The sequence below is a fragment of the Athene noctua genome, chromosome 9 (assembly GCF_965140245.1).
Source record: "Athene noctua chromosome 9, bAthNoc1.hap1.1, whole genome shotgun sequence".
NCBI classification, from domain to species: domain Eukaryota; kingdom Metazoa; phylum Chordata; class Aves; order Strigiformes; family Strigidae; genus Athene; species Athene noctua.
Genome location: NC_134045.1, coordinates 5,284,366 through 5,312,143, shown reverse-complemented (window position 1 = coordinate 5,312,143; position 27,778 = coordinate 5,284,366). Strand labels below are relative to the sequence as shown.

Genomic DNA, 27,778 nt, shown 5'->3' with positions numbered 1-27,778 from the left:
GTCTTCACTTGCAGTGGATGAGGAACACATGATGTTCAAGCACACCAGTCCCAGCCCTGCAAATCTGTAATGCCTCACTTGAGGTACTGGGCAGAGCTGGGCTTCACTGGTGGTAGCACAGAACTGTCAGTGGCCCATGCCTCTGGGATCTGACCATGGCATTTCTCTTTGCAGGAGAATGTCCCAGGCACCTGAGACCTCTGTGACCCTGGGCAGAGGGACCACTCAATTTAGGAGTGAACCCAAGGGATGGAGCTCGTGACGAAGACCATGGTGATGTGCAGGCCATGCAGGTCCACATCGTTCAGCCAGTACACCATGCTGGACTTGCCCCACTCCATGGGTCTTTCATGGGACAATCAGTGAATGGGCATTGGCCTGGAAAAGGCAAGAGCAAGGCAGAGAATGTCCATTCATGGATATCTGAGGCATGCCTTGTGTGATGTGGAAAGCCTGTAAAGCCCACCCAAGCTGTGGGACATCCCATATCCCTCCCACATGCTGCTCCCTCCATCCTCACCCACAACAGCCTCTCCTGGCCAGACTGGCCAGTAGCTCCCTGATTATGGGGCCAGGTTTCCTAAGGTCAGCTCAGTTTGCCTGAAAAAGCCAAGTGATTTTTGCCTTTTAGTAAGGAGGGTTGGCTGCCAGCCAGGATCTATGTCCTAGAGGTTAAAGTGTTACAGAGATTGTACCTGGAGTCAAGTATTTATGCAAGACCTGAGTAGGAGGGATGGCTGTGGAACACGCTATGAGGAAGCATTAGGGAGCTGAGCGAGCAGTGCCAACTGGAGCAGAGAGAGGAGAAGCAACATGGGAGAGCTTCGCATCCACTCCGTTCTGGTGACTGGGGCCAACCGGGGAATCGGCCTGGGGCTTGTCCGGCATTTCCTGGGGATGACAAATCCACCCAAGTGGGTCTTTGCGGCTTGTCGGGACCCCAAGGGACAGCGAGCGCAGGTGAGGCTGGGCTGGGACGCAGTGGGTGCTGCTGGGGGACCGGAGCGCTCGGTGCCAGGGCAGAAGTTGGAGCCAGGCGGGGGTTTGCAAAGGGCTCGAGCTGCAGCCGGGCACCCGCGGCACAGGGCAGCCGGGCTGGGACGGCTGCGGGACCAGCCATGTGTGGGATGTGCGGAGGGGACAGGGCTCCTCGGGGCCAAAAGCGGAAACTTGCTGCTTGCCATCTCCTCAAGGGCTTGAGGCAAAGGGCTTGTGTCTGCGCCAGCAGGCTGGGGCATGAAGCAGCGGGCATGGTGTGTTTGTTGGGAGGCATCCCATGGGAGCAGGGCAGCCGGAGCAGGGTGCTGGGTGTGAGGCGGTGCAGGGACGGAGCCGGAGCAACACGGGCTTTACCTGGGAAAGGCTGAGCTTCTGTGCAGCCCCTCCTGCCTCGCCATGCCCACCTGGTCCCCTCTCTTGCAGGAGTTACAGAATTTGGCCTCCAAGCACCCCAACCTGGTCATCATCCCGCTCGGTAGGTGCCCCGAGGTGGGGGTCCCTCGCCCCGGTTCCTCTGGCAAGTGCCAAGGTGGATGGAGCCATGGTGACACCAGGCACTGCCATCCCTCCTGCCCACCTCGAGCCATGAGGGCACATGTATGGGCAGAAAAGGGGACCCCCAAGATACTGTGGGAACACTGACCTGCCCTGTGTTGGCTCTGCAGAAGTCACGGATACCACCAGCATCAAGGCAGCTGCAGCCAGAGTTGGGGAGCACCTGGGGGGCTCAGGACTGACCCTCCTCATCAACAACGCTGCAATTATAAAGCCAAACTCACTTGATAACGAGACAATGGAGGACATGACGCAGGTTTACACCACCAACACGGTTGGGCCCCTGCTGCTGGGCCAGGTGAGACCCTCACCTGAGCTCGGCTGTTCCAGGGAGGCACGAAGGGCTGGTGTGATGGGGTCCTGGCTCCCCTCTGGTGCATAACGAGCTCTCAGGCAGTGAGAGCTGATGGAGCTTCAGGCTGAGCTCAGGAGCTGGAGCCTGGTGGGCTGGTGTTTGGGAAGAGGAGGGAGGATGGTTCAGTGCTGATGCCAACGTTGCCTGCTGGAAAGGAGTTGGTCCTCTCCCCTGTGCCATCTCTGTGCACGGCCCGATTTCCTGTCCTCTCCTCTCCCTCTCCTCACAGGCATTCCTGCCCTTGCTGAAGAAAGCTGCTCAGGGGAGCCCGGGCTCAGCACTGAGCTGCAGCAAGGCAGCCATCATCAACATCTCCAGCTCTGGGGGCTCCATGGAGGAAGTCTATTTATGGGACCAGATACATGTTGTCTCATACCGCTGCAGCAAGGTATGTGCTGTGCTGAATATGGGTCCAAAATTCTTTTCTCAGCAAACAACTGTCCAAGCCTCCAATATCTTCTCCCTCAGTTCCTGCACCTCTCTGCACTGTGCCTGAGGTCCCATCAGTCACTGAGTCTCTCCATGGCACATGTTCCTGCCTCATCCACAGTGGGGTCTGCACGTGTCCCCTTGCAGGCACCCTTCCCCTCCCACCGCCGTCCCTGCCCTGTCTCCTCACAGGCTGCTCTGAACATGCTGACCAAGTGCCAGTCCCTGGGCTACCGGCAGCACGGCGTCCTCTGCGTTGCTCTCCACACTGGCTGGGTGCAAACCGACATGGGAGCCTCCGCCGGACACACGGTAGGAGTTTCATCATGGTGGGTCCCTCAGAGCCCCTGTGCTGATCTTCCATGGGAGGGAGCTGCTGCCCTCAGCCCTGACCACGACCTCCCTGCCTGCCCCATCCCTGCCTGGGCAGCTCCCCCTGCCCTGGCCCTGGGTGCCTGGTGCCCCCGTCCCCTCGGCTCCCTGCTCGGCCCCTCTGCCCGGGGCTGGCGGCTTTCCCCTTGCCCTCGAGCAGCTCCTTCCCCTGGTCCTGCCTGCTCCAGGGCAGCCCTTAGCCAGACCTTGGGTTCAAGCTGCCTCTCCCCCTCTGCCCGCAGCCCCCCGTGACGGTGGACGCCAGCGTGGGAGGGATGCTGAAGGTGCTCTCCTCCCTCTCTGAGAAGGACACTGGCACCTTCCTGGACTGGGAAGGGAAGGTCGTGCCCTGGTGAGACGCCGACCCGGCCTCCTGGCAGCGGGTCCTGTGCCGCTGCTCCCACCTGCCCCACGTTCTCAATAAACCCCTGCCCGAGAGCCACCGGCTCTGCTGCGCACGGCCAGCTTGCGGGGGTGACCCCTTCCCGGCGTCCCCACACCCCATCCCGGGCTGCGGCAGAGCCCGCAGCCACCCACCCAACCCATGGCTGTCGCTGGGGTCCCCACGAGTGACAGCCTTCGGGTGCTGTGGCACCGTGACCGCCCTCTGGAGATGTGCCGGGGCAGAGCCCCTCTCCCGGCACCAGAGAGATCTTCTGAAAGCCCCCTGCCAAGCTTGTGCTCAGCCTGGGGTGCCCGAGGGGCTGGGAGTCGCAGGGACCAGCTGCCCTCTGCCCTCAGTTGGGGGATGTCTGGTCGCAGGCAGGACAGACGGACACAGGGCACCGGGAGCGTGCGCCGGGCTGCGCCGGGAGGTTTGAGGCTGGGAGTGTGGAGACGGAGCAGAGAGGCATCAGCTCCCGGTGTTTACAGAGCGGGGGTACAGGGGGGCTGCAGGGCCGTGCGTGGGGTGGGGAAGGGGGCAGAAGCTGCTTCCCGTGGCCTTCCTCTCTCCCTGGCAGCCCGGGGCGGGCTGGGGGCGAGCAGGGTGACCACGCAGAGGGCCGAGCCGACGAGCGGGAGACTGCGGCAGGGGAAGAGGCGCCGTCCGTCTGCCCGTCACCAGGGCAGGCTGTTCCCTTCCCAGTCAAGGAAGGCTCCGGAGGTGTCCTGCGAGAGGCTGGCCAGCACAGCCAGGATGCCCCGCACGCTGCGCTCCACTGTCAGCGGCGCCTGCAGAGAAGGAGAAGGCGCAGCATCACTGCCGCGGGCTGCGACCCGCACGGAAAGCTGCCGGGCTTGGGCAGAGCAGAGGCTGCACAGCCTGGGGAGCAGCAGCCGTGGTGCTCCTGCGGGTATTTCTTCCTTACTGCCAGCCTCCTGCTCTCTGTGCTGGGTGGGGGGACAGGGCTGGCGATCCCCACCCTTGGCAGCTTGCTGCCTGCTCCCTGCCTGCTCCACCCCAGCAGATGGTCCTGGCAGCCCACAGCATCATACAGCATCCCCCGCCCCAAGCGCCCCTGCCCTCCCTGAGAGCTGGGGGTACAGCAGGGGTCCTGCCGACCCTCCCCTGCACAGCCCAGTACCTTCTGCGTCCCCATGTCTGTCTTCACCCAGCCAGGATGGATGGCCGTGCACAAGATCCCCTTGTCTTGGAGCTCTGCAGCCATGCACCTCGTCACCATGTTCTGGGCGGCCTGGAAGAGGCACCGCCATGCCAGCACGACTCGGGGCACGGGTGGGCAGGAGGGGGGACATCTCCCAGCCAGAAAATGGCTGTGGAGGTGGGCAATGGGGCTTTGCCCTGGGCTAAAGCATTGGCACAGCCCACCTGAAAGGCTCAGTCCTGGGTGCTGCTGTCTCCGTGTCTGTGCTTAGGTTTGGGAGAGCCAGGCAGGGGGTGGGTGCCCGGGAGCAGGGGGTGCCCCATGGGCTCCCCTCCACGGGCACGGCGCACAGCAGAGCATCCCAGGACCTCCCTGGCACCTCACCTTGCTGGCACGGTACGGGTACATGGGGGCCTCCAGCACGCCGAGGCACAGCCCGATGGAGCCCAGTTTGGTGGAGACGTTGATGACCGCGGCCCTGCTGCAGCTCAGCCCCTCCTGCCCCGCGCCCTTCGCTGCCTTCTCCAGCAGCGGCAGAAACTCCTGGCACAAAGACACCCGGGCTTTGTCAATACGTGACAAGCCCCGAGCTTGAGGGGCCCTGGAGGCCTCTGTCACAGACCGTGGATGAACGGCTGGACAGGCCCCCCCAGCAGAAGGACAGGGGATGGGGAGGACGCCCCACGGAGGGGCCAGGCTCCAGCCTTTCCCTGCGCCAGGGAAGGAGTGAGCCGGTACAGCCAGCGAAGCCTGGGACATGCTGGGGCTGGGCTGCCTCCCGATCCCTCTGGGTGTGCAGAGGAGACCCGCCGTCGTGGCCTTGTTCCCATCAGTCTGTCTTGTTCGAGAGAGCGAGAGGCCACCCAGCTGAGGTGACACTGCATGTACTGAATTCACAGGTGGCAGCGTGCCACATGGATTGACACTTGTTGTGCTGATGAGGAGTTCAGGCCTCGGCCCCTCAGATGAGACTACACAGCCTTCAGACACACCTGAGGCTCACTCGAGCTTTTGCATTAAACCCTAAACTTTTATCCTTCCCCAAACAAGCGTGAGAAAAGCCACAAATGTGAGGCACAATAACATGAGTTAGTTTGCAAAGTGGGAAGGCAGAAAGTGGATCCTGACATCAGCGATAGCCTCAGCACGTCAGAAGTGGTGGGGCAGTTGCTGAGCTTAGTGCATAGGGAGGCAGAACCCCAGGGGATGGAGTGCATGACCAGCAGCGTGGTGATGGGCAGGTCATGAAGGTCCACATCCTTCCACCAGTACAACACAGTGGATTTGTTTAACTCCACAGGTCCTTCATGGGACAGTCAGTGAATGGGCATTGGCTTGGGAGAGGCAAGAGCAAGGCAGAGAATGTCTCATCATGGACATCTGAGGCATGACCTGGCTCAGGGGAGCCAGGGAAGAGGAATGAGATCAGCCTGTGTCCAGTGTTATGTGGGTATGATGTGGAAAGCCCATCTTGTGAAGCTGTAAAGCCCACCCAAGCTGTGGAGCATCCCACATCAATCTCACATGCCCCTCCCTACCTCCTCACCCACAACAGCCTCTCCTGGCCAGACTGGCCAGTAGCTCCCTGATTATGGGGCCAGGTTTCCTAAGGTCAGCTCAGTTTGCCTGAAAAAGCCAAGTGATTTTTGCCCTTTCATAAGGAGAGTTGGTTGACAGCCAGGATCTATGTCGTAGAGGTCAAAGAGCGGGAGAAGGTGTACCTGGAACCAGGTATTTGTGCAAGCTCTGAGTGGGTGGGGTGGCCGTGGAACACGCTATGAGGAAGCATTAGGGAGCTGAGCGAGCAGTGCCAACTGGAGCAGAGAGAGGAGAAGCAACATGGGAGAGCTTCGCATCCACTCCGTTCTGGTGACTGGGGCCAACCGGGGAATCGGCCTGGGGCTTGTCCAGCATTTCCTGGGGATGACAAATCCACCCAAGTGGGTCTTTGCGGCTTGTCGGGACCCCAAGGGACAGCGAGCGCAGGTGAGGCTGGGCTGGGACGCAGTGGGTGCTGCTGGGGGACCGGAGCGCTCGGTGCCAGGGCAGAAGTTGGAGCCAGGCGGGGGTTTGCAAAGGGCTCGAGCTGCAGCCGGGCACCCGTGGCACAGGGCAGCCGGGCTGGGACGGCTGCGGGACCAGCCATGTGTGGGATGTGCGGAGGGGACAGTGGCACATGGTGCGTGCGGGAGGCACAGAGCCCCATCCCATGGGAGCAGGGCAGCCGGAGCAGGGTGCTGGGTGTGAGGCGGTGCAGGGACGGAGCCGGAGCAACACGGGCTTTACCTGGGAAAGGCTGAGCTTCTGTGCAGCCCCTCCTGCCTCGCCATGCCCACCTGGTCCCCTCTCTTGCAGGAGTTACAGAATTTGGCCTCCAAGCACCCCAACCTGGTCATCATCCCACTCGGTAGGTGCCCCGAGGTGGGGGTCCCTCGCCCCGGTTCCTCTGGCAAGTGCCAAGGTGGATGGAGCCATGGTGACACCAGGCACTGCCATCCCTCCTGCCCGCCCCGAGCCATGAGGGCACATGTATGGGCAGAAAAGGGGACCCCCAAGATACTGTGGGAACACTGACCTGCCCTGTGTTGGCTCTGCAGAAGTCACGGATACCACCAGCATCAAGGCAGCTGCAGCCAGAGTTGGGGAGCACCTGGGGGGCTCAGGACTGACCCTCCTCATCAACAACGCTGGGATTGCAAAGCTGAAATCACTTGATAACGAGACACTGGAGGACATGACGCAGGTTTACACCACCAACACGGTTGGGCCCCTGCTGCTGGGCCAGGTGAGACCCTCGCCCCCAGCGCTGCAGTGCAGCTCCAGGGAACATCCCTTCCCGTGGCCCTGCCTCCCTGAGCTGGGCTGTCCCAGGGGACACAACCAGTCACTGGGAGAGGGTCCTGGCTCCTCTCCTGTGCCGATGGACCCTCCGTCAACGAGGTTGTGCAGGCATGGGCTGGAGCTCAGGAGCTGGAGCCTGGTGGGCTGGGTGTTGGGGAAGGGGAGGGAGGATGGTTCAGTGCTGATGCCAATGTTGCCTGCTGGAAGAGCTGGTCCTCTCCCGCGTGCCATCTCTGTGCACGGCCCTATGTCCTCTCTTCTCCCCGCAGGCGTTCCTGCCCTTGCTGAAGAAGGCTGCTCAGGGGACCCCCAGCTCTGCGCTGAGCTGCAGCAAGGCAGCCATCATCAACATGTCCAGCTCTGGGGGCTCCATTGAGGATCCTTATTTATGGAATTATGGACAAGCTGTCTCGTACCGCTGCAGTAAGGTATTGCCACACTGCAGTGGGTGTGAGCACAGACACATTCCTCTGCAAATGATCTCCATGACTTCCAACCTCCCCTCAGCCCCTTCACCTCTCTGCACTGTGACTGAGCTCCTGTCAGTCACTGGGTCCCTCTCAAGGCACATTCCCATGCCTGAGTTGTGCCTCAGAGGGAGGTGCTGGGACAGGCCCTCGGCTGGGCTGGGCATTCACACGAGGACAGTGCCCCCGGGAGCTGCCACCACCTGCCCTGCCCTGCCCCATCCATGGGGTCTGCACGTGTCCCCTTGCAGGCACCCTTCCCCTCCCACCGCCGTCCCTGCCCTGTCTCCTCACAGGCTGCTCTGAACATGCTGACCAAGTGCCAGTCCCTGGGCTACCGGCAGCACGGCGTCCTCTGCGTTGCTCTTCACCCTGGCTGGGTGCAAACCGACATGGGGGGTGCAGGATCACAAAAGGTAGGAGAGCCTTGGGCCAAGGTCTGGAAGAACCTTTTTATTTTGGAATGCAGAGCTTGCTTTGATTGAACAGTCCCAGATGTACTGAGCTCTGGGGGAGCTCTTTGGCAGATACTCTGACCTGGAGGCATATGAAGGAAGGAGATGAGAAATGGGGAACTCTTCTTGCCCTGTGCTGGCCTCTTCTCACTCACTCCAGAGACCTCAAGCCTTGAGCAAGGACCTGCTCCAGGGCAAACCTTATCCAGGCCTTTGTCTCATGTCTGTGTTTCTTCTTCTGCCAAGCAGCCCCCTGTGACAGTGGAGGAGAGCGTGGGAGGGATGCTGAAGGTGCTCTCCTCCCTCTCTGAGAAGGAGACTGGGACCTTCTTGGACTGGAAGGGGAAAGTTGTGCCCTGGTAAGATGTCAGCAGGTCCCTTTTCTGATGCACCAAATTGTGCCTGTGTCTTAATAAATTTGTGTCTGTAAACAATAAGTAGCACTGTTTGAGCCTTCCTCTTGAACTCCTTTTAACTATTATTGTGAGAGTATTCACTAGTCTTTGAGACAACTTCTCAGAGTTATTTCTCAATATACTTGAACGAAGAATGTCTGATCTCCTCTGTCTGGGGGCCTGGTCATCATCCCGGTAGGGCTTTTTCCCTGAGCACAGAGGGGCTCATCCCACAGCTCTCCCTCTGAATGGCACCACAACCTTCTGCTGCATCAGTCACCCCTCCCAGTGAACCCTTCTTTCTTCGTGAGTACAAGGCCAACAGAGGGCTGCTCCTCTTTGGCTCTTCTATCAAGTATGCCAGGAATTTATCATCAGTGCCCTTTGGGAACCTCCTGGGTTGCTTTTGCCCTGCCGCATTGTTCCTCCAGCAGATATCAGGGTGGTTAAAATACCCCATGAAGACCAGGACCTGCAAACATGAGGGTACTTCTGGCTGTCTGTAGAAGGCCCCATGCACTTGTTCCTCCTGATCAGGCAGCCTACAGCAGACACCCATTACAGTGGCACCCATCCCAGTCTTCCCCTTAATCCTCACCCATAAGCTCCCATAGAGCTCCACGCACTCCTGCTGCTCTCTCACATAAAGGGAAACCCCATAAAGGGGTCACTGAGCCCCTGCAGTATCCCAGGACTGAAGAAGCTGCATCCATCTCATCAGCCTTGTCCATATCCCAGGAACTGGAACACCTCTGTGTGCATAGACCCCACACCAGCAAGGCTGGCACAGCCTCTCCATTTGGGACCAATGAGCTGACCAGTGCATCTGGAGTGCACAGGGGGAGCCCCTGACTGGGGATCCCCCCACAGGGCTCTCAATGCCCCCCCATTTCCCTTGAGGAATGGACAGTGAGGTGGGGATAACACTCCACAACACCCACCACACCTCGTCTCACTCTCGTAGGGCAAAACTTGGCAGCATTTGAGGGGGTTAAGGAGGGGTCAGGGAGGTCTTGTAGCCCCTCGGTGACAGATCTGGGGTCACATTCCATGTCAGGATGGAGCTGGAGGGCCTTTGGTGAAATCAAAGAAGGAGGTGGAGATCATGGAGAAGACTTTTCCTTCTTACTCTCCTACTACAGGAGTAAACACAGGGAGGGGAGGGGACAAAGATGGAAAATCTATGGCCAAATGTGTTTCCAATGCTCAGGAATCTCACCTCTGGTGGTGAGGCTCACAGAAGTTATTTTCTGAATGTTGTAGACAAGATTAGCTATGAAAGTAGCTGTGGAAACACTGGGGCTTTTGCAGGAGGACTCAAAAGAGCTGATGGGTGCAGCAAGAGCCCTGTCTGATCATCCATTCCTGGCTCAGGGATCGGTTTGGCAACCAGGACTCCTGGGTCCTCTTCCTGAGGACCTTCCTACACCCCTGCCTTGCTGCCCACTTCCCAGCTCTCACATCTCTCTGTTTCAGACCCCAGGGAGAAGACATCTAGTGGTATCAGACAGAGAAAGTCCTGATTTTCACATGGGTCCTGGTGGCATCTTCATGTTGCCACAGTATGTTGGCTCCTCATTGGTTGAGGAACTGAGGCAACATTTTCCATAAAGTTTTCCCTGATTCACTTCTTCTGGGTGAAATTTCAAAACGGAAAGACCCCAGAATTTCATGCACAAGAATTATACAGGAAAAGTGTCCCTGAGTAGGTACCAGATTCATACAAGTCCTACGTTTGTGACATAGCTGTGACTTTGGTGAGACTTGAGGGCCCCAAGTGTCCCTAAATGCCTGCTTCCCAAGTCTCTGGGGGACAGGAGGAGTGATTTCCCCTCCTGTGCTTGAGTGGAGTTACTCAGAGCTCTGACCCGAGCCTGGGGCTGCTCAGTATTGTCCTTAATGGCCATGGGAACGGTGGTTATGCATTACAGACGCCCTGACATGAGTTTGAGAGGGTCTGCAAGTGAGCTGCAAGGCAGGGTTAGAATTCAAACCAACCTTGGCCAGTTGCATAGAGAGCAGTCTGTTCTTCATGTCCATGAACAGGAAGAGGAGATGAGAGATGGTCTTCAGTGAGAGAGTAAACAGAATTAGGATTGGGAAGCCCTGGAGCAGACTGACAGGACCTCTCATGTGTTTCTGATCTATGGAGGTCTTGACTGTGCCAGTTGGTTTCCTATCAGAGCTCTCAAGGATGTTTCTTATTCTGCTGGGGAAAGCATCAGCCTTGAGAGACCTTCTCAAGTCTCTCCATGACTGCATCTGACTTGTGAGAGTTGGGGGGGCAGGCAGGTGTTGTGTGTAGGTGTTCCTTTAGTCCTCAGCAGTACGTGGTTGAAGACAAGGACAGCATGGTACCCTGGAAGGGAAGGCTGCATCTCTTGTGCCTCACTGTACACAACAAAGCTCAAGTCACCCATGGAAGCAGAACTCATGGTAACACACTTTCCCCCAGGGCTCTGTACCTGGTATATATTGCAAGCTGCTCCTTCATTTTAGGAGGCTCTGCCTTGATTTGCCAAGGGTAGAGCAATCTAACTCTCCCATAGATCCTGTGCACTTGAATGTGGGGGGGAAATAGCCTGGAGATGACTTTTAAAAGGCTACTGAGCTGTGCCAAAGACCTCCTAGAAAGTGAGACCTCTTTGAGATGATGGTATCAAGGGAATTGGATTGTTTTATCAGATGCAGGAGCTGATTTGCCTGACATTCTTCTTCAGTAGCCCCAAAGATGCTTTCTGAAGAGTATTGCACTTGTACAGCCCCAGAGAGCCCTCCTACTGAACGCCTCCTTTCTCAAGAAAGGTGGTCTCAGTCTCTGTCCACACTCTCTGGCCCAAAGAAAGGGGTGGAAAGGCAAAGGAAAAAGGTCACCTGGCAGGTGAGCTTCATGGAGAAATGGATGAGGGTGACCCCATGCTCTTGGATTGCTTGAATGAGTTGTTCCCTTTGTATGCAGTGTTAGTATTCTCCCCGATGAATGTTCGGATTTGTCACAGTGACTGATGTTTGTGTGAAGAGTTACTCCAGGAACTGAGGAACTTTTTCTCCTTCCTTTTTGATGTCTACGAACCTTCTCTTAACTCAGCCTAAATGATGCTGCTTTTCAAGGAAAAAATAATTTCAGAATATCCTCCCCCAGCAAGACAGGGGTGTGTTTGTGTTTAGTGTTTTCTACCTTAGTTTCAGTCAACTTGAAGATGCTTATTTAACTCCAAATCTGGTAGCCACGGGGTTTTTTTCTGGCACAGAAAGAGTGAGAGACCTAGTTGCCAGCATTGTTTTTCTCCCTCAGACACTTCCTCCTTCTCCTGCACTTCCCCCAAAACAGCCTTTAGTGTGTGGCCACCACAGTGAAGTTCACAGGAAAGAGGGTGATGCTTCCTCCAGGCTTTGGTTATTGCAAAAGACACTGTTGTTTCCTTTGTTCCCTCAAGACAGGGACCATTTGTGGGTGTTACAGCTCATGTGAGTGCTACAACTCAATTTTTTTGTCCCTCACTGTTGACACAAAACCAAGTAGCCAAATATACCTAATTCTCTAGCAGAACTGCTGCCTGCTGCAGAGGCTGGCACTGTTTTGCTAATTATCAGGCCTAGCATAAAGGACACAGCCAGCATAAAGATGAACCAATAACCAAATTTTATTTGATACAAAAAGGTCAGTACATGGGTGAGCACTGGGGGTACAAACAAGTCAGATTATACATAATCAACATCAATCCCATGGACCCCAACAACAACACCGCACAACCAACAATGGGTGGAATAAGCAGTGAAATAGTCTTTTGTAGAGGGGATGAGAGACAACAGAGTCAACAAGCCAAACACGTAAGACCAAGGAAGCCACATGAATCTCTACACAGCCCACGTTTACAAAAGCCAGACCTGACTGGAGCCCAGTCCCAGGGAGGCAGGAGGTCCTTCCCCAACAGGGAACTCTGCACAGGGCATCCCCCTCACAGACAGACACTGCCCCTCCTGCAAGGGGTCCCAGCTTTTATCCCTCAGTGGGACACCTGACCCTTGCTTACTTAATGCAGGACACCCGGGGCTCCTTTACCCAATGGCTCTCCCTGCCAGGCCGGCACCACCCTGGAGGGAAGCCTAAAGGGAAACTCACCCCCCCTTTGTGAAGGGCTGTGGGAATCACCCATATGTCAACCTTAATTGGGGGCTTGGGGTTGAAACCCCAGCATTTCAGGCACTGAGCTACTCGTGAGCACAAGGTGGAGAACAAGCCTCATCCCATACTCATATCAGCTCAGCCTCTTGGCTATTTTCAGCTTTCTGCCAAGGATTCAGGAGAGATTTTTGGTGGCAGAAAAGGATGGCAAGCACAAGCAAATTCTCAGTGTCAGACCTCAAACCGCACTTCTCATTTTTAGAACCAGGAAACCAGTCTGCAGGTCAGGGTCTGGATCAGCTCTGGCAGGGGCTGAAATGGGGTGTGGAGGTCCCAGAGGATGCTGGACAGCGTCATCGAGGGCCCTTGGTGCCCTCAGAGCCTCCAACTCCTCCAACAAAGCCATCTTCCTGGTTCAGTGATGTGCTCTACCCTGCTGGAGGATTTCACCTCACGGTTCCTGCTCTGACAAATCCCCATTTACCTCATTGTGAGTGATGTCAGCAGGAGAGCGTGGGACCAGTGGGGAACTGATATCCTCCCCAACCTGCAGGGCTGTGGGTGATTCTCCTAGTTCCTCTGCTACAGCTGCAGGCCCCTGCCCAGGGCAGTTCATCTCATAGGGGTTCCTGAGTGTGGAGCAGACCATGCTGGAGGGCTGCGCAGACCCTGTAGTGACCGGCATTTCCAATGCTGAATGTTTGGAGCACCTGAGGGAGGCAAGAAGCCTCCTGAAAATCATTCAATGCAGGCTAGGTGGTCTCATGAAACATTGACAGAGGTTTGGTCATGCTCACAGCTGCCACCAGTTGGGAAAGAGGAGAGGACTGCTCCCTTCCTGCACAGAGCCAAGGTGAAGAGGAAGCTGGTGAATCCACAGGGGCTATCCAGAGTGAACATGTCCATCAGCCTCAGCCCAGGAAACTTGAGGAGTAGCAGCTGTCTGAGGCATGAAGGACTCTAACTCTGAGCTCTGGGACTGGGTATGGCATCCTCCACTCTCCCATGACCTGGCTTAGGCCCTGATGCCAGGCAGCCCCAAGCCGCCTCCAAATTGAAGGCAGGGGGAAGGCAGGAGGGTCTCAGCCAGAAGGTGAGGGAGACTTTTCCCTTGCTGGTGCAGCCAGCTTTCTGTGATAGCGAGCTACACCCTGCAACTCTTGGAGACTTACCACATGCATCGGGAAGAGTGGAGCAGGAGTAGAGTTGAATCAGCAGAGGAATTACGAAGAGAATCAGCTATTCTGGTGAATCTCTCCAGCTATGGATGGTATCTCCCCGTTCCCTGCCCTCCACAACCAGGACCACTCACAGGAAGGGGGTCTCTTACTGGCACCCTTTGTGGGAGGTTGGCATCCAAGGGCCAGCTGCTGGGCACTTCAGTAGGATTTCTAGGTGGGACCAGAAAGTTGTGGGTGGCCAATACCACAAGGATTCCTCTGGTGTTTTCTAACTAGATACCGAGATGCCTTGCCCTGTGGATCAATGCCTGTTTGGTCCAAAGTCTCATCCATTTCCCAACCCATCCCCGGGCTGACTGCCTGCACATGGGATCTTGTCATTGCCTCAGACACAAGGTCCTGTGTCCTGTCATAGAAAGTATGGAAATGCCAGAGGAATCAGATCCCCTAATATCCAGCTTGTATCCTTTCTGCACCCTTGTCCTTGTGCAATAAAGCCAAGCTGTTTCTCCTTAACACCATGGCATTGGACAGCAGATGACTCTCCATGTTCCAAAGGGAAAGGTATCTTCTGGCAGAACAGAGGACATGTGAATATGATGGAGAAGTCTGTAAACATGGTCCTGAGCCCTCCCAGGAATGGGAGGGCTCAGCACGGGGCTTATGGAGTGGGCTGAGGGACCTGATGGGTTCATGCAGGGCTTGGGGGCACAAGGTCTCACCCACTGCATATGCTGTGGTGCATGGAGGGATGGGGAGGAGGAAGGTGGTGGGATGGTACCCAGGAACAGCAGGCTGCCAGGGACATGGAGCAGGGAGCTCTCGCCCTCTTTGAGTCCTTTCCTCTTCACCAGCACTGAGCCCAACATGTGCTGGGGCCAGAAACAGGAAAAGCAACTCCAGAGTCACCAAAGCACCCTTTCAAAGGCATAAAATTAGGGGGAACGTAGAGAGGACTCTTTCATCAATAATGAACACAAAGGTTGTTTTTTAATATATGGATGAAGACCACAGGACCCTCAACCATGTCCTCCACCTCAGCAGAGTGGGATGTACACAGGGTGGTCCCAATGCAGGGCACATTTTGATGTTCCTGTTTGGGTGCCTGGGGTGTTTCAGAAGCCTGCGAACACCAGCAGGGGAGAGAAAGGTGGAGGCAGGATGGCTCTGAGAGAGCAAACTCCTGGCCCTCCTCATCCTCACCAGGGTGAGGCCCTTTGGCGTGCCCAAGGGAGGAGAAAGCCCTGATGGGGAGTGAAGGAAGAGGGGATCAAATGCATTGGATCCATCTCTCTTGGCCAATTTCAACCCCAGGCCATCTTGTGCCACCTGCTCGTGTCTCTGTGGCACAGACCCAGACAAAAAGAGGTTAAAATGACAGAAAGTGAAGTTTCCTCTCCAAACCAGGCAGGATTTAAAAGCCTAGAGGAGGAAAGCACTGACCAACTCACTCCATCAACTGAGCTACCAGAGGGCAAAAATGGGATGGAGGAGGATTAAGCATCACAGAAGCAGTTGGAGTGGTGGCTTTGGGTGAAAAGCAGGGGCTGAAAGGCAGACTCCAGTGTCAGCACAAGCTCTGGACACTCAAGCTTGAAGGACAGAGACCCCAGATTGAGGAGCCCTGCAAGGCTGAGCCCAATCAAGAGGCTCAGCCTAACCACACTGCCTGCCCTGGGCTTTCCTGTGCCTGAGTCAGGGAAGGATTTCTCTGCAGGGACCATGGCCAGACAGGGAGGTGGCAGGGCTGGGGATGTTGGATGTTGGATTGAGGGGCCCTGGGGACATCCCAGGTTACCTGGACCTCCCTGCCCAGGGCCTTCCCACAGCATCACTCAGTTCCTCATGCCTTCTGTTGTATTTTAAGCTGAATTGCCACAAACTTGTTGTATCAGGCACTTACGATGCTATAGTTACTGAATTATGCACACTTGTATAACTTAGACGAATCTATTATAACACTAAACTTGCTGTATTATAGCATGATGCCTTCACTGCATCATGCCACCATGGCATGATAGCCCCTTGACGGTCCTTTTGCAGCCACCTCAGTCCCCAAGTGCCATCCTAGCGCTGTCAGTGTTTTTCATGATTTAGGACCCCATTCCAGATTGCTGAGGCTCCAAGCAGCAGCATCCAAGTCCATTTGTAGACACCTTAATAAAGTAGTGGGGGTTTTTTTTGCTGGGCCACGCTGAGTGCCACGTGCATGGAAGGGGACGGTGCAGGCGCTCTCCTCCCCGTGGTCCCAGCGTGTGGCAGGACATCTGCTGTGATCGTATAGTGGTCAGTACTCTGCGTTGTGGCCGCAGCAACCTCGGTTCGAATCCGAGTCACAGCAACACTTTTGCCAACTGGATGAAGAGGCCAGGTTGCAGATGCAGGAAGGCATCTGCAAGGAGGTTGGTTTGCAGAGGTGCCATGCCCGAGGAAGGAGTCACAAGCTCTGCTGTACTGTCTGCTCCTAAGAGTGACTGGGCTCAGTCCTGCAATGATTTCCCAACCTATAGTCACTATGCAGGGGCTCCCCAGTGGGGCCTCAGTGACCCTTCTGGGAAAACACCCCAGCCCAAGCATTTTCCAGGCAAAGCTTGAGAATTAGAGGAAATCACCCTGTTTCCACCTTTCCCTCACCCTTCCTTTCAGTTTTGCAAAAAGAGGACCAGAGACGCTGTGGCTGCCCTGCAGTGAGAGGAGGTGGGAGGCGGCAGCAGCTCCAGGGCTCAGCTCCCCCCTCCTGGCCTCCAGGGTAGGAACGATCTGCCACAGCAACCACCAAAGGAAGACCAACCTGATGAAAGCCCCGCTGCCAGCACTCCCAGCTCCTGGGAACAGGATTTTGGCTGCAGAACCTCCAGGGGTGTTTCCACAGCAGAGACAAAAACCCATCCGGAGCTGAGGGATGACCCTGACACGCTGCGGTTCTGGGAACCAGAGGTCTCACGGGAACCAGGAGGCAGGTGGAGATCTCTGGGGTGCGCCAGGAGGTGCTGCAGCTTGAGGAACCTTTTAAAGCTGTTTCCTTCCCTCTTCAGGAGCCTTCAGACGACGGAGACATCCTGTTTGCTTGGTCTTGGTGCCCTCTCCTGACAGCTGTGCAGAACTCACTCTGGACAGCAGCTTTCAAAAAAGAAATTACAAGCTGCATAAGGTATCGCACGAGTCGCACTCGGGGCTCAGCTGGTGAAGAAGACACTACCCAAGCATCAGGTCTCGATTTATTCATCACTGGGAGTAACTGGAGGTAGCAGAGGGCTGCCAGTACTTGGGCAGGTTGGCTCAGATGTCTGCAGGGCTTGTGCTTGGGAAGGGGAGAGGGAGGCTTTTTTGTTGTACAAAATGTTATTTTTCTTTCATACCTTATCCACAGCAAGAAACAGTGAGGAAAAACAAAAAATCATTATGCATTTACCTTTAGGATTTGCAGTTTATAGGGCACTACTTGCACAACTTCACACTCATCCAATCTTCACTTACACTTTTAGTGAAAACGCACATTTCTTTACTCAGAGAAAGCTGAAAAAGCATTTTCCCTTCTAAAGATAATACAGAGGAAGAGAAGGCAAACATCTAGAGAAGTTGTCCTGCAGCAGCAGCAGTACCTGTCCCACTTTTACACAGCTGAGAGGCAGAAACACAAGGAAATACATAATTTCTCCATCCTGCTTTCCCCTCCCTCCCTGCCAAAAATCATTTTGGGGTATAAGGCCATTAAGCTTATCTGAAGAATAATGTACTGTGCTTGAATAACTGATGTATGTTCAGGTTGAAAAAAGACAGAATCCAAAAGGGGATATTTTTCATCCAGAATTACTCGACTTTCTGTTGGAGTAGTTTCTATTTTTGCAGAATAACCTGAAGTGTATGTACATGCGCACAGTGCAATTCAGGGCTTGGCTGAAGCAGTGTGGTGGCCCCATTGGGTTGCTGCAGCTTCTGCTTTCACATGAACCATCTTCCCTCAAAGCAAGGCAGGACTCTGCTTTGGTTGGTGTGGGTTTGGGTGACAGGCAACAGAATCACGGGATGGTTGATGTTGAGGGCACCTCTGGAGGTCATCCGCTGCTCCAGCAGGGCTTCGCAGGGCTGCTTGCCCAGCATCATGCCCAGAGAGCTTCTGAATACGTCTAAGGATAGAGACTCCATGGCCTCCCTGAGAAACCTGTGCATTGTCACCCTCATAGTGAAAAAGCATCTCCTTATGCTCCAGTTTGTGCCCATTGCCCCTGGTCCTGGAACTGGGCACCTTTGAGAAAGGCCTGGCTTTCCTGGGAGAGAATGCTCCTGTCCCTTCATCATCTTCATGAAGGTCATCATGCAGAAAAAGCAGTTGCCAGCATGAACCCAACCTTTAAGGAAGCTACTTGAAGATGGTCAGTTGAGGCACCTGAACACCTTCCCGTGAGGAAAGGAACAGGAGAGGTGCAGTCCCCTGCTTTGTTTGTCCCCCTCTCAGCTGTCACAGGAGGGACTTGTCTCGGCAGGAGAAGGTGCCAATCCTGCCCCTGGGCTCCTAAAGAATAAAGCCTTCGCCTGAACAGGGGCTTGAACCCTGGACCCTCAGATTAAAAGTCTGATGCTCTCCCAGCTGAGCTATCCAGGCCCGCCCGCGGGGTCGGGGTGCCCGCACAGGCACGGGGACCCCACTGCGCTCCGTCACCGCAGGGACAGGAGGGGACTCCCCGCCGCCCCCGCCAGGACACGGCGGCGGAGGGCGGCCCCCAGGAGGGGACCCAGGGCCGGGACCTCTGCCCCGGGCCGGGAAGGGTCGCTCGGGGAAGGGGAGGCCCAGCCGGCGGGTTTATCCTCCCGGCACCGCCAAAACCCGGAGCGGCGAAGCGGCGGCGCAGCCCGCCGAGGGCCGCCTCGAAAACGACCCCCCGGCAGCGGGGGCTCTGAACTCGCCGTCGCGGGGCCCGGCGCCCGCTCCGCAGCCCGCTCCGCCGCTCCTGGGCACGGCCCGGGCCGGCCCCCTCCCCCCGGGGCGCGGAGCCCGGCGCCGGGACGCGGCCCGGGAAAGTGCCGGTGCCGCGGGGCTGCGGCCGGACTCGGGGCGCGGGGTCCCCGCCCGGCGGCCGTGACCGGGAGCGGCCGGAGCTCTGCGCTGCGGCCGCGGCCGCCTCGGCTCGGCCGCGAGTCACGGCGACGCTTCTGCCGGCGGCGGCAGCCGGGGCTCGGGAAGGCCGGGCCGGGGGCGGGAGGGCGGCGGGTTGCGAAGGCGCCTCGGGGGGGCCACGGGCCCGGGCGGGCTCCTAAAGGCCACCCGCATTTTCTCCTGCCCTTCCGCCCGGTTCTGCGGGAAGGGGCCCCTCTGGTCCGTGGGGAAGCCACACTGTCCGCCCAACCCACCCGCCAGTCCACTCGCCCTTTCCTGGGAGGAAGAAGACATCTTCCCCTCAGTAGGAGAGTTCGGCTTTTCTGAAGCCAACCCACTCTGCTGGAGCTCTTTATTCCTGTCCTGGCCAAGCTGGTAGCAAAGCCTCCCTGGAAAGGCTGTGTGCCTTTCTCCCTTCCCCACAGCGCAAGAGGAGGTGGGAGGGAGCAGCTTTCTGCCCCAGAGCTCACTCCAGAGAAGATGCTGGGTGGGAATGATTTGCACCCAGAAGATCAAAAGGCCAAGCTCCAGGTGAGCCTGAACAACCCCCACGGCATCCCTCTGCTCAGCACTGCTGTGCACCTGCCCATTGCCCCGCCGGCGCAAACTGGGAAGGCTGGAGCACACTGGGGAGGCCAGAGCAAGCCCACGAGCAGTTGGGTTCTGCTCTACTATCATGGTTCACCTCTTCTTCACCCCTCTGCACTCTACCCCCCTCCATCTCATGCCCCTCCAGGCGCTGCCAGCCTGGGTCACCCTGCCTTCCCTGGGTGCCTCCCAGTCCCAGAGGGTCCCCAGTGGTGCAGGCAGGGGCTCCCCCCCCGAGCTGGGGCTGGTACCAGGGGGGCACTCATGGGGATCTGGAGCCTGCAGCAGGGTCCCGGGGCAGCCTGGGCATGGGGGCACAGGGCAGGGACAGTGGGTGGCACCGGGGACATGCTGCTGCTCTGTGGCACGAGGGGTCCCAGAGGTTTAGGCTCTGCCTGGCCACATCAGCAGTGCCAGCCCCACTTGCCAAGGGCAGGAGGAGCAGAGAGGTGCTGCATTATCCCGGGCAGGGAGCAGGCAAGGAGCAGGCAGCCCTGGGCAGCCCCGTGAGGTTACTCCAGGAGCATTGTGCAGGGGGAAGTGCATGGCAGCCACAACCCAGCGCACAGTGGAGGGATGCCAAGGCGCAGGGAAGCTGCTAAATTTATATGCCCACTCTGCTGGCAGCCCTGAGCAGGGCTCTCGAGGCACAAAGCGCCCCTGGGCACCACTGGACTGCCTTGGCAGGGCATGGCATGTCCACAAGGCCAGTCCTTCGGCCCTCCCCGTCCCTCCTCCCCATCATGGCCAGCCCCTTGCAGCTCTCCCCTCCCCTGCAGCCCGGGTGCCTCTTGGCTGGACCTGCGTAAAAAATATAAAAGGCTGTTTTGCTTGGAGACGCCCGGAGGATCCCGGCCGAGCTTGCCATGGGGACCAGCCGCGCCGGGGTTGCGTTGCTGACGCTGTCGCTGCTCCTGCAGCCCACGTCCCAGTTCTGGCTCTTCAACGTCCTCTTTCCACCCACCACCACCCCAGAAGCTCCCCCAACCAACAGCACGCCGCCTGTGGTACTCGGTAAGGTCACACCAGCGTGGGCACCATGCGGGGTACGGGTGGGCACCCCAGGTGCTGTGCAGCACCCCCAGAGCCAGCAGTGAGGTTGGAGTGCCATGCTGCCAGCAGCTCGGTGGATCTTGGCTGCAATGGCCCTTTGCAGTCTGGAGCTGGAGCCACCAAGGGGGGTGACACACAGCTCCCAGGTCCCCTCCCATCCGCTGGGCTGGGGATGCAGGGCTGGCCATGCCCAGCTGCAGCTGTCTGGAGCTGGGGGGACAGGCTGGGCACCCCAGAAAGCACATGGGGCTCTCATTCCTCCGGGCTGGCCCAGAGGGTGTTTTAGGGCTTGCTTGGTTCTGAAGGGGCTCTGCTGGCAGAGGCATGGGGCTGCAGCACACACTCGCCTGCTGCTTCCCACGGCTGCTGCCGTCAGTGTGGCGGGCCAGCATCCACCACCACAATCCCACAAAACCCACCCCATCCCATGTCTTCTGCCACTTCCTGGCAATGGTTAAGTCATCCTCTGCTGCTGCAGAAGGGCATCCATCTCGAGTCTCACCCAACATCCCCCCTGCCTGGGGGATGGTGTGGAGGAGAGCGAGCCTTTGGCAGAGGTGCTCAGGGAGGTGAAAGGAGAGGTTGAGGCATCACCTCGGGGAGGTGGAGGTGGGAGCAGCCACCACCTCCATTCTGAACATTTCTGCCTTCCTTTGCCCCTCTGCAATCACTGGGGACTCAGTCTCAGATTTTGCTGTGAAACCTCCGCTAAGCAGAATTGGGGTTTTTTTTCCTTTTTCTTGAAGTAAGCCGAATTTCCCCTTCAAAAAGAGAAGAGAAAAAGCAGAACATTCCTGCTGCAAGACCAAGGGCTGACCCCGCAAACTCCCTTCCAAGAGCCATCAGAGAGCAGGGGCCAGTATCTGAAGCCCCAGTGCCCTGGGGCTGGTCCTGCTTGGCCATGCCAATGGCCAGGAGACCCAGGTGGCCATCACCGGGTGCCTCTTCTCAGGATGATCTGTGATGGCTGGAGCATCTCCCCATGCCCCTGGTACCAGCCTCAGCCCCTGTCCCATGCCCAGCCGGGTCCGGCTGTCCCATGTGCTGCTCGGCATCCACGTATAGCCCATCCCCCTAGGCTGGGTGTCCTAGAAACCCCCAGTGCCCTTGGGACCGCCGATAACCCCTCTGCCCCCACAGGATCTTCCTTAATAATTACCTAATGTCCTCTGGAAGGGGAGGCAGAGCTCAGGGCTGCACACCGGGGGTGGGGGTGCTGGCTGTGCACCCTCAGGAGTCATCAAAGCAACTTGTGGTCCCTCTTTTCCTGCTGGCCAGGAAGGTCGTCCCTGCCCACTCGCTGCCTGGGCTCTCCTATGCCTGATCCCCAACCAGGTGTCTTGAAGGCAGGATTAGACCTTCCCTGTATCCTTGGGGAGATGCCACAGAGGTGAGGGAGCTGTGAAGCAAGTTGAGGGAGGCAACTGCTACTTCTCCTTCCCCTCTCGCATGGGACAAGGCTTTCAGAGTCTGCAGCCATGTCCCCGCACCCCTTGGCCATGCCCCTGCCATGCTGCAGGCACCAGGGCCATGGTGGGTGGGATGGGGGCAGAGCATCTCCAGGCCAGGATGCCCTCGCACTCCATGACAGGAACAGCACTGCAGTTCCCCAAAACACCTGCACCCACAGGCCCTGGGGTGCAGGGACACCTGAGGCTGGTGGGGACCAGGGGAAATGGGGAACATTGTTTTCAGATCAAAGATGCTCCCAGCCTGCATCCTTCAGCCCCTGCGCCAGGCAGTGTGTCTCCCACCCTGCCATGTTTGTGTGGTCCCATAGCCACAGCAGAGCCAGGGTCTGGGTCCCAGAGCAACACAGGGCAGGCATCTACAGGGACTTTAGACCACGGAGCAGCTCATGGTGTCCTTGGGGAAAGAGCCTTACATGGGCTGTAGCGAGGCACATAGCAGACAGTGCCTGCAGTGGCACTGAAAGCCCACACCATTCCCAATTGTGTGTCTTGGGCCTGTCCTTAGACCCGCTGGGGCCATGGGGTTTGTCACCCAGAGCTCCCATCTCACCAGGCTCGCAGCCACTGTCCCCTGCAGTCCTTTCACGTCTTGTCTTTACCCTCGGGGTCAACGCTGGCACCAGGAGCCGGATCTTGGCTCCTGCACACCGGCTGGGAACACTCTCCATGGTGTCTGCCCCCAGCACAGGCACCTATAGCGATGTGGCACCAGGAGGGGTGTCCCATCCCTGCCAGGAACCACACTGAAGCTCCCAGAGGCAAACCAAATTCCCCAGTGATAGTAACCCTCCATCAAGGGAGCCCAGGTCACACGTGTCAGACTGTGAACTTGTTTAAAACCATGCTATGTTTACGGTACGCACTGTTTGCACTGAATTCCCACAGGGTACAGTTCCGCTCGGCACTGAGCCATTTCAGAGACCTTGTTCAGCCTGTGCAGAGGGTTTAAAGTTCAGGAAAACAGTTCATGGGCCTCAGGAGCCAGCACCAGGATGACTTTCACCTCCCTGGGGACTCTATGCCTCCCCGAGCTGTCCCACAACCCAGAACAAGGTGCTGGGTGTGCAGTAGGGCAGGGCAGCCCCGAGCAGCACTGACTCCTTCCCCCAGGCTGTAGCGAGCAGAGGAAGATGGAAACTCAGCCAGGAAGGGGGGAATAATCCAGGATGCTTCATGCTGGTGCATTTTTGTTGGTTTGGGCCAAGGGTGGCAGCTCTGGGGGTCATCCCGTGGGAAAGGCAGGTTGGGGGGTCCCTAACGACGTGGGTTTTGTACCACTTCCATGCTCACTCTGCATCTTGGCTCTGAGCACCCTTGCTCCTGCACAGAGCAGGCTGTTCTCCAGGGATGCTGCTCCAGCAGGTCCCCAGGTGTCCCCAGCCAGGCAGCCCCAGGGGAGCCCTGCCTGGGGGGCTGGGACAAGCAGTGGGCCAGGGGGATGGGGTCTGTAGCTGGCTCTGCTCTCCCTCTCTGCGATGCCTCCAGTGCCTGGGTGTCTGGGGAACCAGCTGGAAGCAAAGCTAGACAAGCCAGATGTGGTGAACTGGATGTGCTACCGCAAAACAGAGGACTATTTCACCATCTGGCTCAACCTCAACACCTTCCTGCCAGTGGGAGTTGACTGCTGGATCGATAACACCAGGTACCGCTCACCTCCACCCCGGGAGCTCCCCGGGGAAATGACCTACCAGGGATCTCCCTCCTCTCTCCTCCCCCCTCCAGCCATGACCTAGCACACATGGAAAACCATGGGAGCACCACGGGACTGTTTGAGAGCACAGCTGGCTGGCTCCAAGCGCCCGTCCCTTTCCCATGTCCCTGCCACGTGCTCATGTCCAGCCAGATCATCCTCTGCACCCGCTGGAGGGTTGCGGGTGAGGGGGCTGCTGCAGCCCGCTCCATCAGAGCCTCCTGCCCCAAGATGGGGGGAGATTGGCATAGATGCTGGCTTTGCTCCAGTCCACCTCCCTATCCACACAGGACTGGGAAACAGCCACACAGGTCCAAGCTGCCACTCAGTGATCTCCATCCCAGCCCCACATCCCCCACAGGGACATGGTTCTTCTGCTACTTTCTGTCCTTGCCCCACAGGGTGGTGTACAACCGGACTTCTCGGAAAATGTCCAATGCCCCGGGGGTGCACATCCGTGTGCCTGGCTTCGGCAAGACCTATTCTGTGGAATACCTGGATCAGAGCAAGCTGGCAGGTGAGAGGAGGAGAGGCGCGGGGTGTTCGGGAATCCCGTGTGCTCCCTGCAAGTGGAGAGGTGTCCCTGTGTCTCCAGTGTGGACCAGTTCCACAGAGAGCCCAGGTCACCTGGGAGTGAGAGACACTGGCCTCGGAGACACATGCCCTTCGAGTACCATCAGGGACCACCCCATCCTTGACCCCAGTGCACATGGGACACATGGAGCCACTGCCTCTGGCTGGAGTCACCACACGGCTTTTCAGCCTGGAAAAAGGTTGGCAGGAGAAGACTGAAGACCTAATTCCCACCTGTTTTCTCTGCCCATAGGTTACCTGCACACCCTGGTGCAGAACCTGGTGAACAATGGCTACGTGAGGGACCAGACGGTTCGGGCAGCCCCCTACGACTGGAGGGTCGGGCCCCGTAAGTCTGGGGTTTGTGGCCAGGCCACCCGTGCAGGGAGGGAAGCAGGATGGTTTTCATGGGCTGGGTGAGCCAGCTGGTGTGGAAGGACCCCTGCACAGGGGTGGCTGCCCACGGTAGTGGGTGCCCAGCCACTCACAGTGCTCTTGTGTGAATGAACAGTGGCACTGGTGGCCTCTGCACCCACACCTCTCTCTGGCTGGGGCTCCTAGGGTCAGCCCTGGAGCCCTGTGACCATGAGTGAGGTGGCCAAGAGCTGATGCCCCTCTTGTCCACAGAGGAGCAGCCTGAATACTTCCAGAACCTGAAGGCACTGATCGAGGAGATGCACGATGAGTACCAGCGGCGCGTCTTCCTCATCGCACACAGCATGGGCAACCTGAACATCCTCTACTTCCTCCTACAGCAGACGCAAGCCTGGAAAGATCAGTACATTGGGGGCTTCATCTCCCTGGGTGCCCCCTGGGGAGGGGCTGTCAAGCCTCTGCGTGTCCTGGCGTCCGGTGGGTGACTCCTTGCGTGCAGCCACCTCTTTACTTTCTTTCCCTCCTGCAAAAATAGAAGAGTGGAGGAGGGCAGGGAAAGGGCACAGTGGTGAAGGAGGTGGGGGACAGATGGCCGAGTGGTCTGTGGAGGCAGCACTCGTGCTCTGGTGCTGATGTCGCTGCATCCTGCAGTGCTGAAAAGCACCATGGAGAGTCCTGCCACAGCTCTGGCAGCAGGAGAGTTGGCCCAGGGCATGCTCTGGAGCTTGCTTGAGTTTCCATGATCAGGACTGGTGGGTTTGTGTGTACGGAAAACTGCTGTCAGAAGGGTTCACCTGCAGCCTGGCCGTCCCCCTCCCGCCGCACCAGCTCTTGCCTCTGCACAGCCTGCACCATGGGCAGGGCCACCTCCTGAGCTAGCGGGGTTCCTGGAAAGCTGAAACACCCACCCAAAAATCTCGCAGCCAGAGCAGCACTCCGGGCCATGCTCAACCCCTTGTCACCACCTCCCCAGACATCTGCACCTCTCCCTCCATGCAGGACAGGGAGGTTGCTGGACCTTTGCTGCAAACCATACAGCTCTTCTGCAGCAGAGGCCAGAGGCCACCCAAGGGACACTCACACTCTCGTGCTCCACTTGCTTGGATCTCCCCAGTCTCAAAGCCCATCCCCCATAAGCTTTGCTGTCTTCAGGCTTTAATCTCCCTTCTCCCAGTTCCTCTTTAGTCTCTTTGCAGCCCAGAAAGCCACAATTACTTGCCTAATGCTGACAGCCCAGAATTTCTACGAGTCACAAGCTGACCCTCCAAAAATGCATAGAATTAAAAATCATGTGCTTGATGATTTTAGCATCTGGCCCCTTGCATCACCCTTAAGTCACCTCCTCATATTTTTCTCTGTTGCCACAAGGGCCAAAGGCATTTTTAAGGTAATCTGCAATCACTGCACACTAAAAATGCCAAGGCTTGCAGGAGACATGCAGGTTAGCCACCTGCTATCAGCACCTTCGTCGGGCTCAGCCCACTCCTGTCCCTGCAGGTGGGTGTGGAAGTGCCAGGGTTGCAGGGAAAGTCCAGGGCTGGGTTGGTCAGGGTGAGCACACATCCAGATTTGTCTACGCTCAGCCCCTCCTAGCAGCTAGAGATGTGATGCCAGAGAAGCGTTTGGAAGGTTGCTCTGGATGTCTGCAGCCAGAGGGGTGAGGAGAGGACGTACCATTGTGGGCAGGGCAGGGGTAGGCAGGGCAAGATCTGAGATGGAACCATACCCCAGCAAGGAGACAGCTGTGAGTCTCTGCTGGATGGGCTGGTCCCAGCACAACTGCCCAAGGGGCACCGTTTGTGAGGGTGCTGGTTGTGATGAGCCCCTGTGTGTCCTGCAGGTGACAATCAGGGCATCCCACTCATGTCCAACATCAAGCTGCGTGAAGAGCAGCGCATGACCACTACCAGTCCCTGGATGTTCCCAACGAGCCTGGCCTGGCCCGAGAACCATGTTTTCATCTCCACGCCCTCCTACAATTACACCTACCGGGACTACCAACGCTTCTTCACTGACGTCAACTTGGAGGATGGCTGGTACATGTGGGAGGACATGAAGGACTTGCTGAAGGACTTACCCCCTCCTGGGGTGGACACATATTGCCTCTATGGCACAGGCTACCCCACCGTGGAGACTTATATATATGATGAGCGTTTCCCTTATGAGGACCCTGTGGACATGATTTATGGCGATGGGGATGACACTGTCAACACACGCAGTTTGGAGTTGTGCAAGCGATGGCGCGACCAGCAAAAGCAGAAGGTGCATGTCCAGGAGCTGCGAGGCGTTGACCACCTTAACATGGTCTTCAGCAACCTGACGCTTAGTTCCATCAACGAAATCCTGCTGGGGAGCCCACAGGAGCAGGGGGAGCTGGGGCAGGTGAGATCCAGCCCAGGGGCAGGGAAGGTGGGGAAGATCCTACCTGGGTGGAAGTTCCTTAAGGAGCCCAAAAAGAACTGAAAGGAATGAGGGCCAGCTTCCCTCCATGTTGGTAGCCACCAGAAGCTGCCATGCAGGGGAGCAAAGGACTCGGAGCTGACTTTGGAAGGAAAAAGAGCAAGATGAACAGCTCAGGTGGATGGGCTGGCACCCACTTCCACACTGACTGTTTTTTCTTTCGGGAACAGCGATTAATTATACTTCAGAGGCTTGTAACTTCCCACTAGCGGGTGGGTAATTAACTGCGCTGCTAGCTCATTAACATCACACTTGTGAATTACAGCATACGCACAAGCCCTCGTCGCTAGCAAGCCACGTTTAGGCACTTTAGAGGCTATGGAGCCCACGGTGCTGTAGCCTCTGCTCACTTGAGACAGAGCAACTCACGGAACGAGCGCAGGCTCTGACTTACTGGGGCGGTCACAGGGGTGGCATGGTAGATACGGCTTACAAGGGCACTTCTGCCAGCTGCCAGCGTGCAGGCAGCAAGCTAGGCTCCTCGGGCAAGACCGACTCAAAATCAGCAGATTTACAAAATAATAAACACACTTTGCTTCTGAGCGCTGAGCCTGCCTTGTCCTTGCACGGTGGGTTAGTGAAACCAGTTGTAACCAAAAATGAAGGCACTCACTGCCCGGCAGCACCCCAGGTGCCAGGGCTTTGGGAAAAGCCACATGCTGGCCAACGCGACTGGGGTTGGTGATGCAACTGGGGCTGGCGATGCGAGTGGGCTTGGCAACACAACCACGGCTGGCAACCAATCGGGGT

The 27,778-nt window shown here is 57.4% G+C and overlaps 4 protein-coding genes and 2 non-coding genes across 6 annotated transcripts; 4 read left to right on the top strand and 2 right to left on the bottom strand.

Annotated features, from left to right (window-relative positions):
- Positions 1–813: 813 nt before the first annotated feature.
- On the top strand, positions 814–3,066 carry LOC141963746 (C-signal-like). Its single transcript, XM_074913356.1, has 6 exons — positions 814–960; positions 1,423–1,474; positions 1,665–1,852; positions 2,139–2,297; positions 2,531–2,650; positions 2,953–3,066. Exons 1-6 carry the CDS (start codon positions 814–816, stop codon positions 3,064–3,066), a joined length of 780 nt encoding a protein of 259 aa, XP_074769457.1.
- Positions 3,067–3,769: 703 nt separating this feature from the next.
- LOC141963921 (uncharacterized) lies at positions 3,770–5,016 on the bottom strand. The gene is made up of 3 exons (XM_074913655.1): positions 4,626–5,016; positions 4,021–4,376; positions 3,770–3,883 (listed from the first exon to the last, which is right to left on the bottom strand). The coding sequence occupies exons 1-3, from the start codon at positions 5,014–5,016 to the stop codon at positions 3,770–3,772; spliced, it is 861 nt and encodes a 286-aa protein (XP_074769756.1).
- A 1,080-nt stretch (positions 5,017–6,096) lies between these two features.
- Positions 6,097–8,383, top strand: LOC141963741 (C-signal-like). The gene is made up of 6 exons (XM_074913349.1): positions 6,097–6,243; positions 6,613–6,664; positions 6,855–7,042; positions 7,368–7,526; positions 7,862–7,981; positions 8,270–8,383. Exons 1-6 carry the CDS (start codon positions 6,097–6,099, stop codon positions 8,381–8,383), a joined length of 780 nt encoding a protein of 259 aa, XP_074769450.1.
- Positions 8,384–15,991: 7,608 nt separating this feature from the next.
- Positions 15,992–16,063, top strand: TRNAH-GUG (transfer RNA histidin (anticodon GUG)). Its single transcript has one exon. It is a non-coding gene; the product is annotated as a tRNA-His (tRNA).
- Positions 16,064–18,252: 2,189 nt separating this feature from the next.
- Positions 18,253–18,325, bottom strand: TRNAK-UUU (transfer RNA lysine (anticodon UUU)). Its single transcript has one exon. It is a non-coding gene; the product is annotated as a tRNA-Lys (tRNA).
- A 1,873-nt stretch (positions 18,326–20,198) lies between these two features.
- Positions 20,199–27,555, top strand: LCAT (lecithin-cholesterol acyltransferase). The gene is made up of 6 exons (XM_074913228.1): positions 20,199–20,419; positions 23,416–23,572; positions 24,022–24,137; positions 24,447–24,542; positions 24,821–25,045; positions 26,409–27,555. Exons 1-6 carry the CDS (start codon positions 20,272–20,274, stop codon positions 27,029–27,031), a joined length of 1,365 nt encoding a protein of 454 aa, XP_074769329.1. The 5' UTR covers positions 20,199–20,271; the 3' UTR covers positions 27,032–27,555.
- The last annotated feature ends 223 nt before the right edge of the window (positions 27,556–27,778 follow it).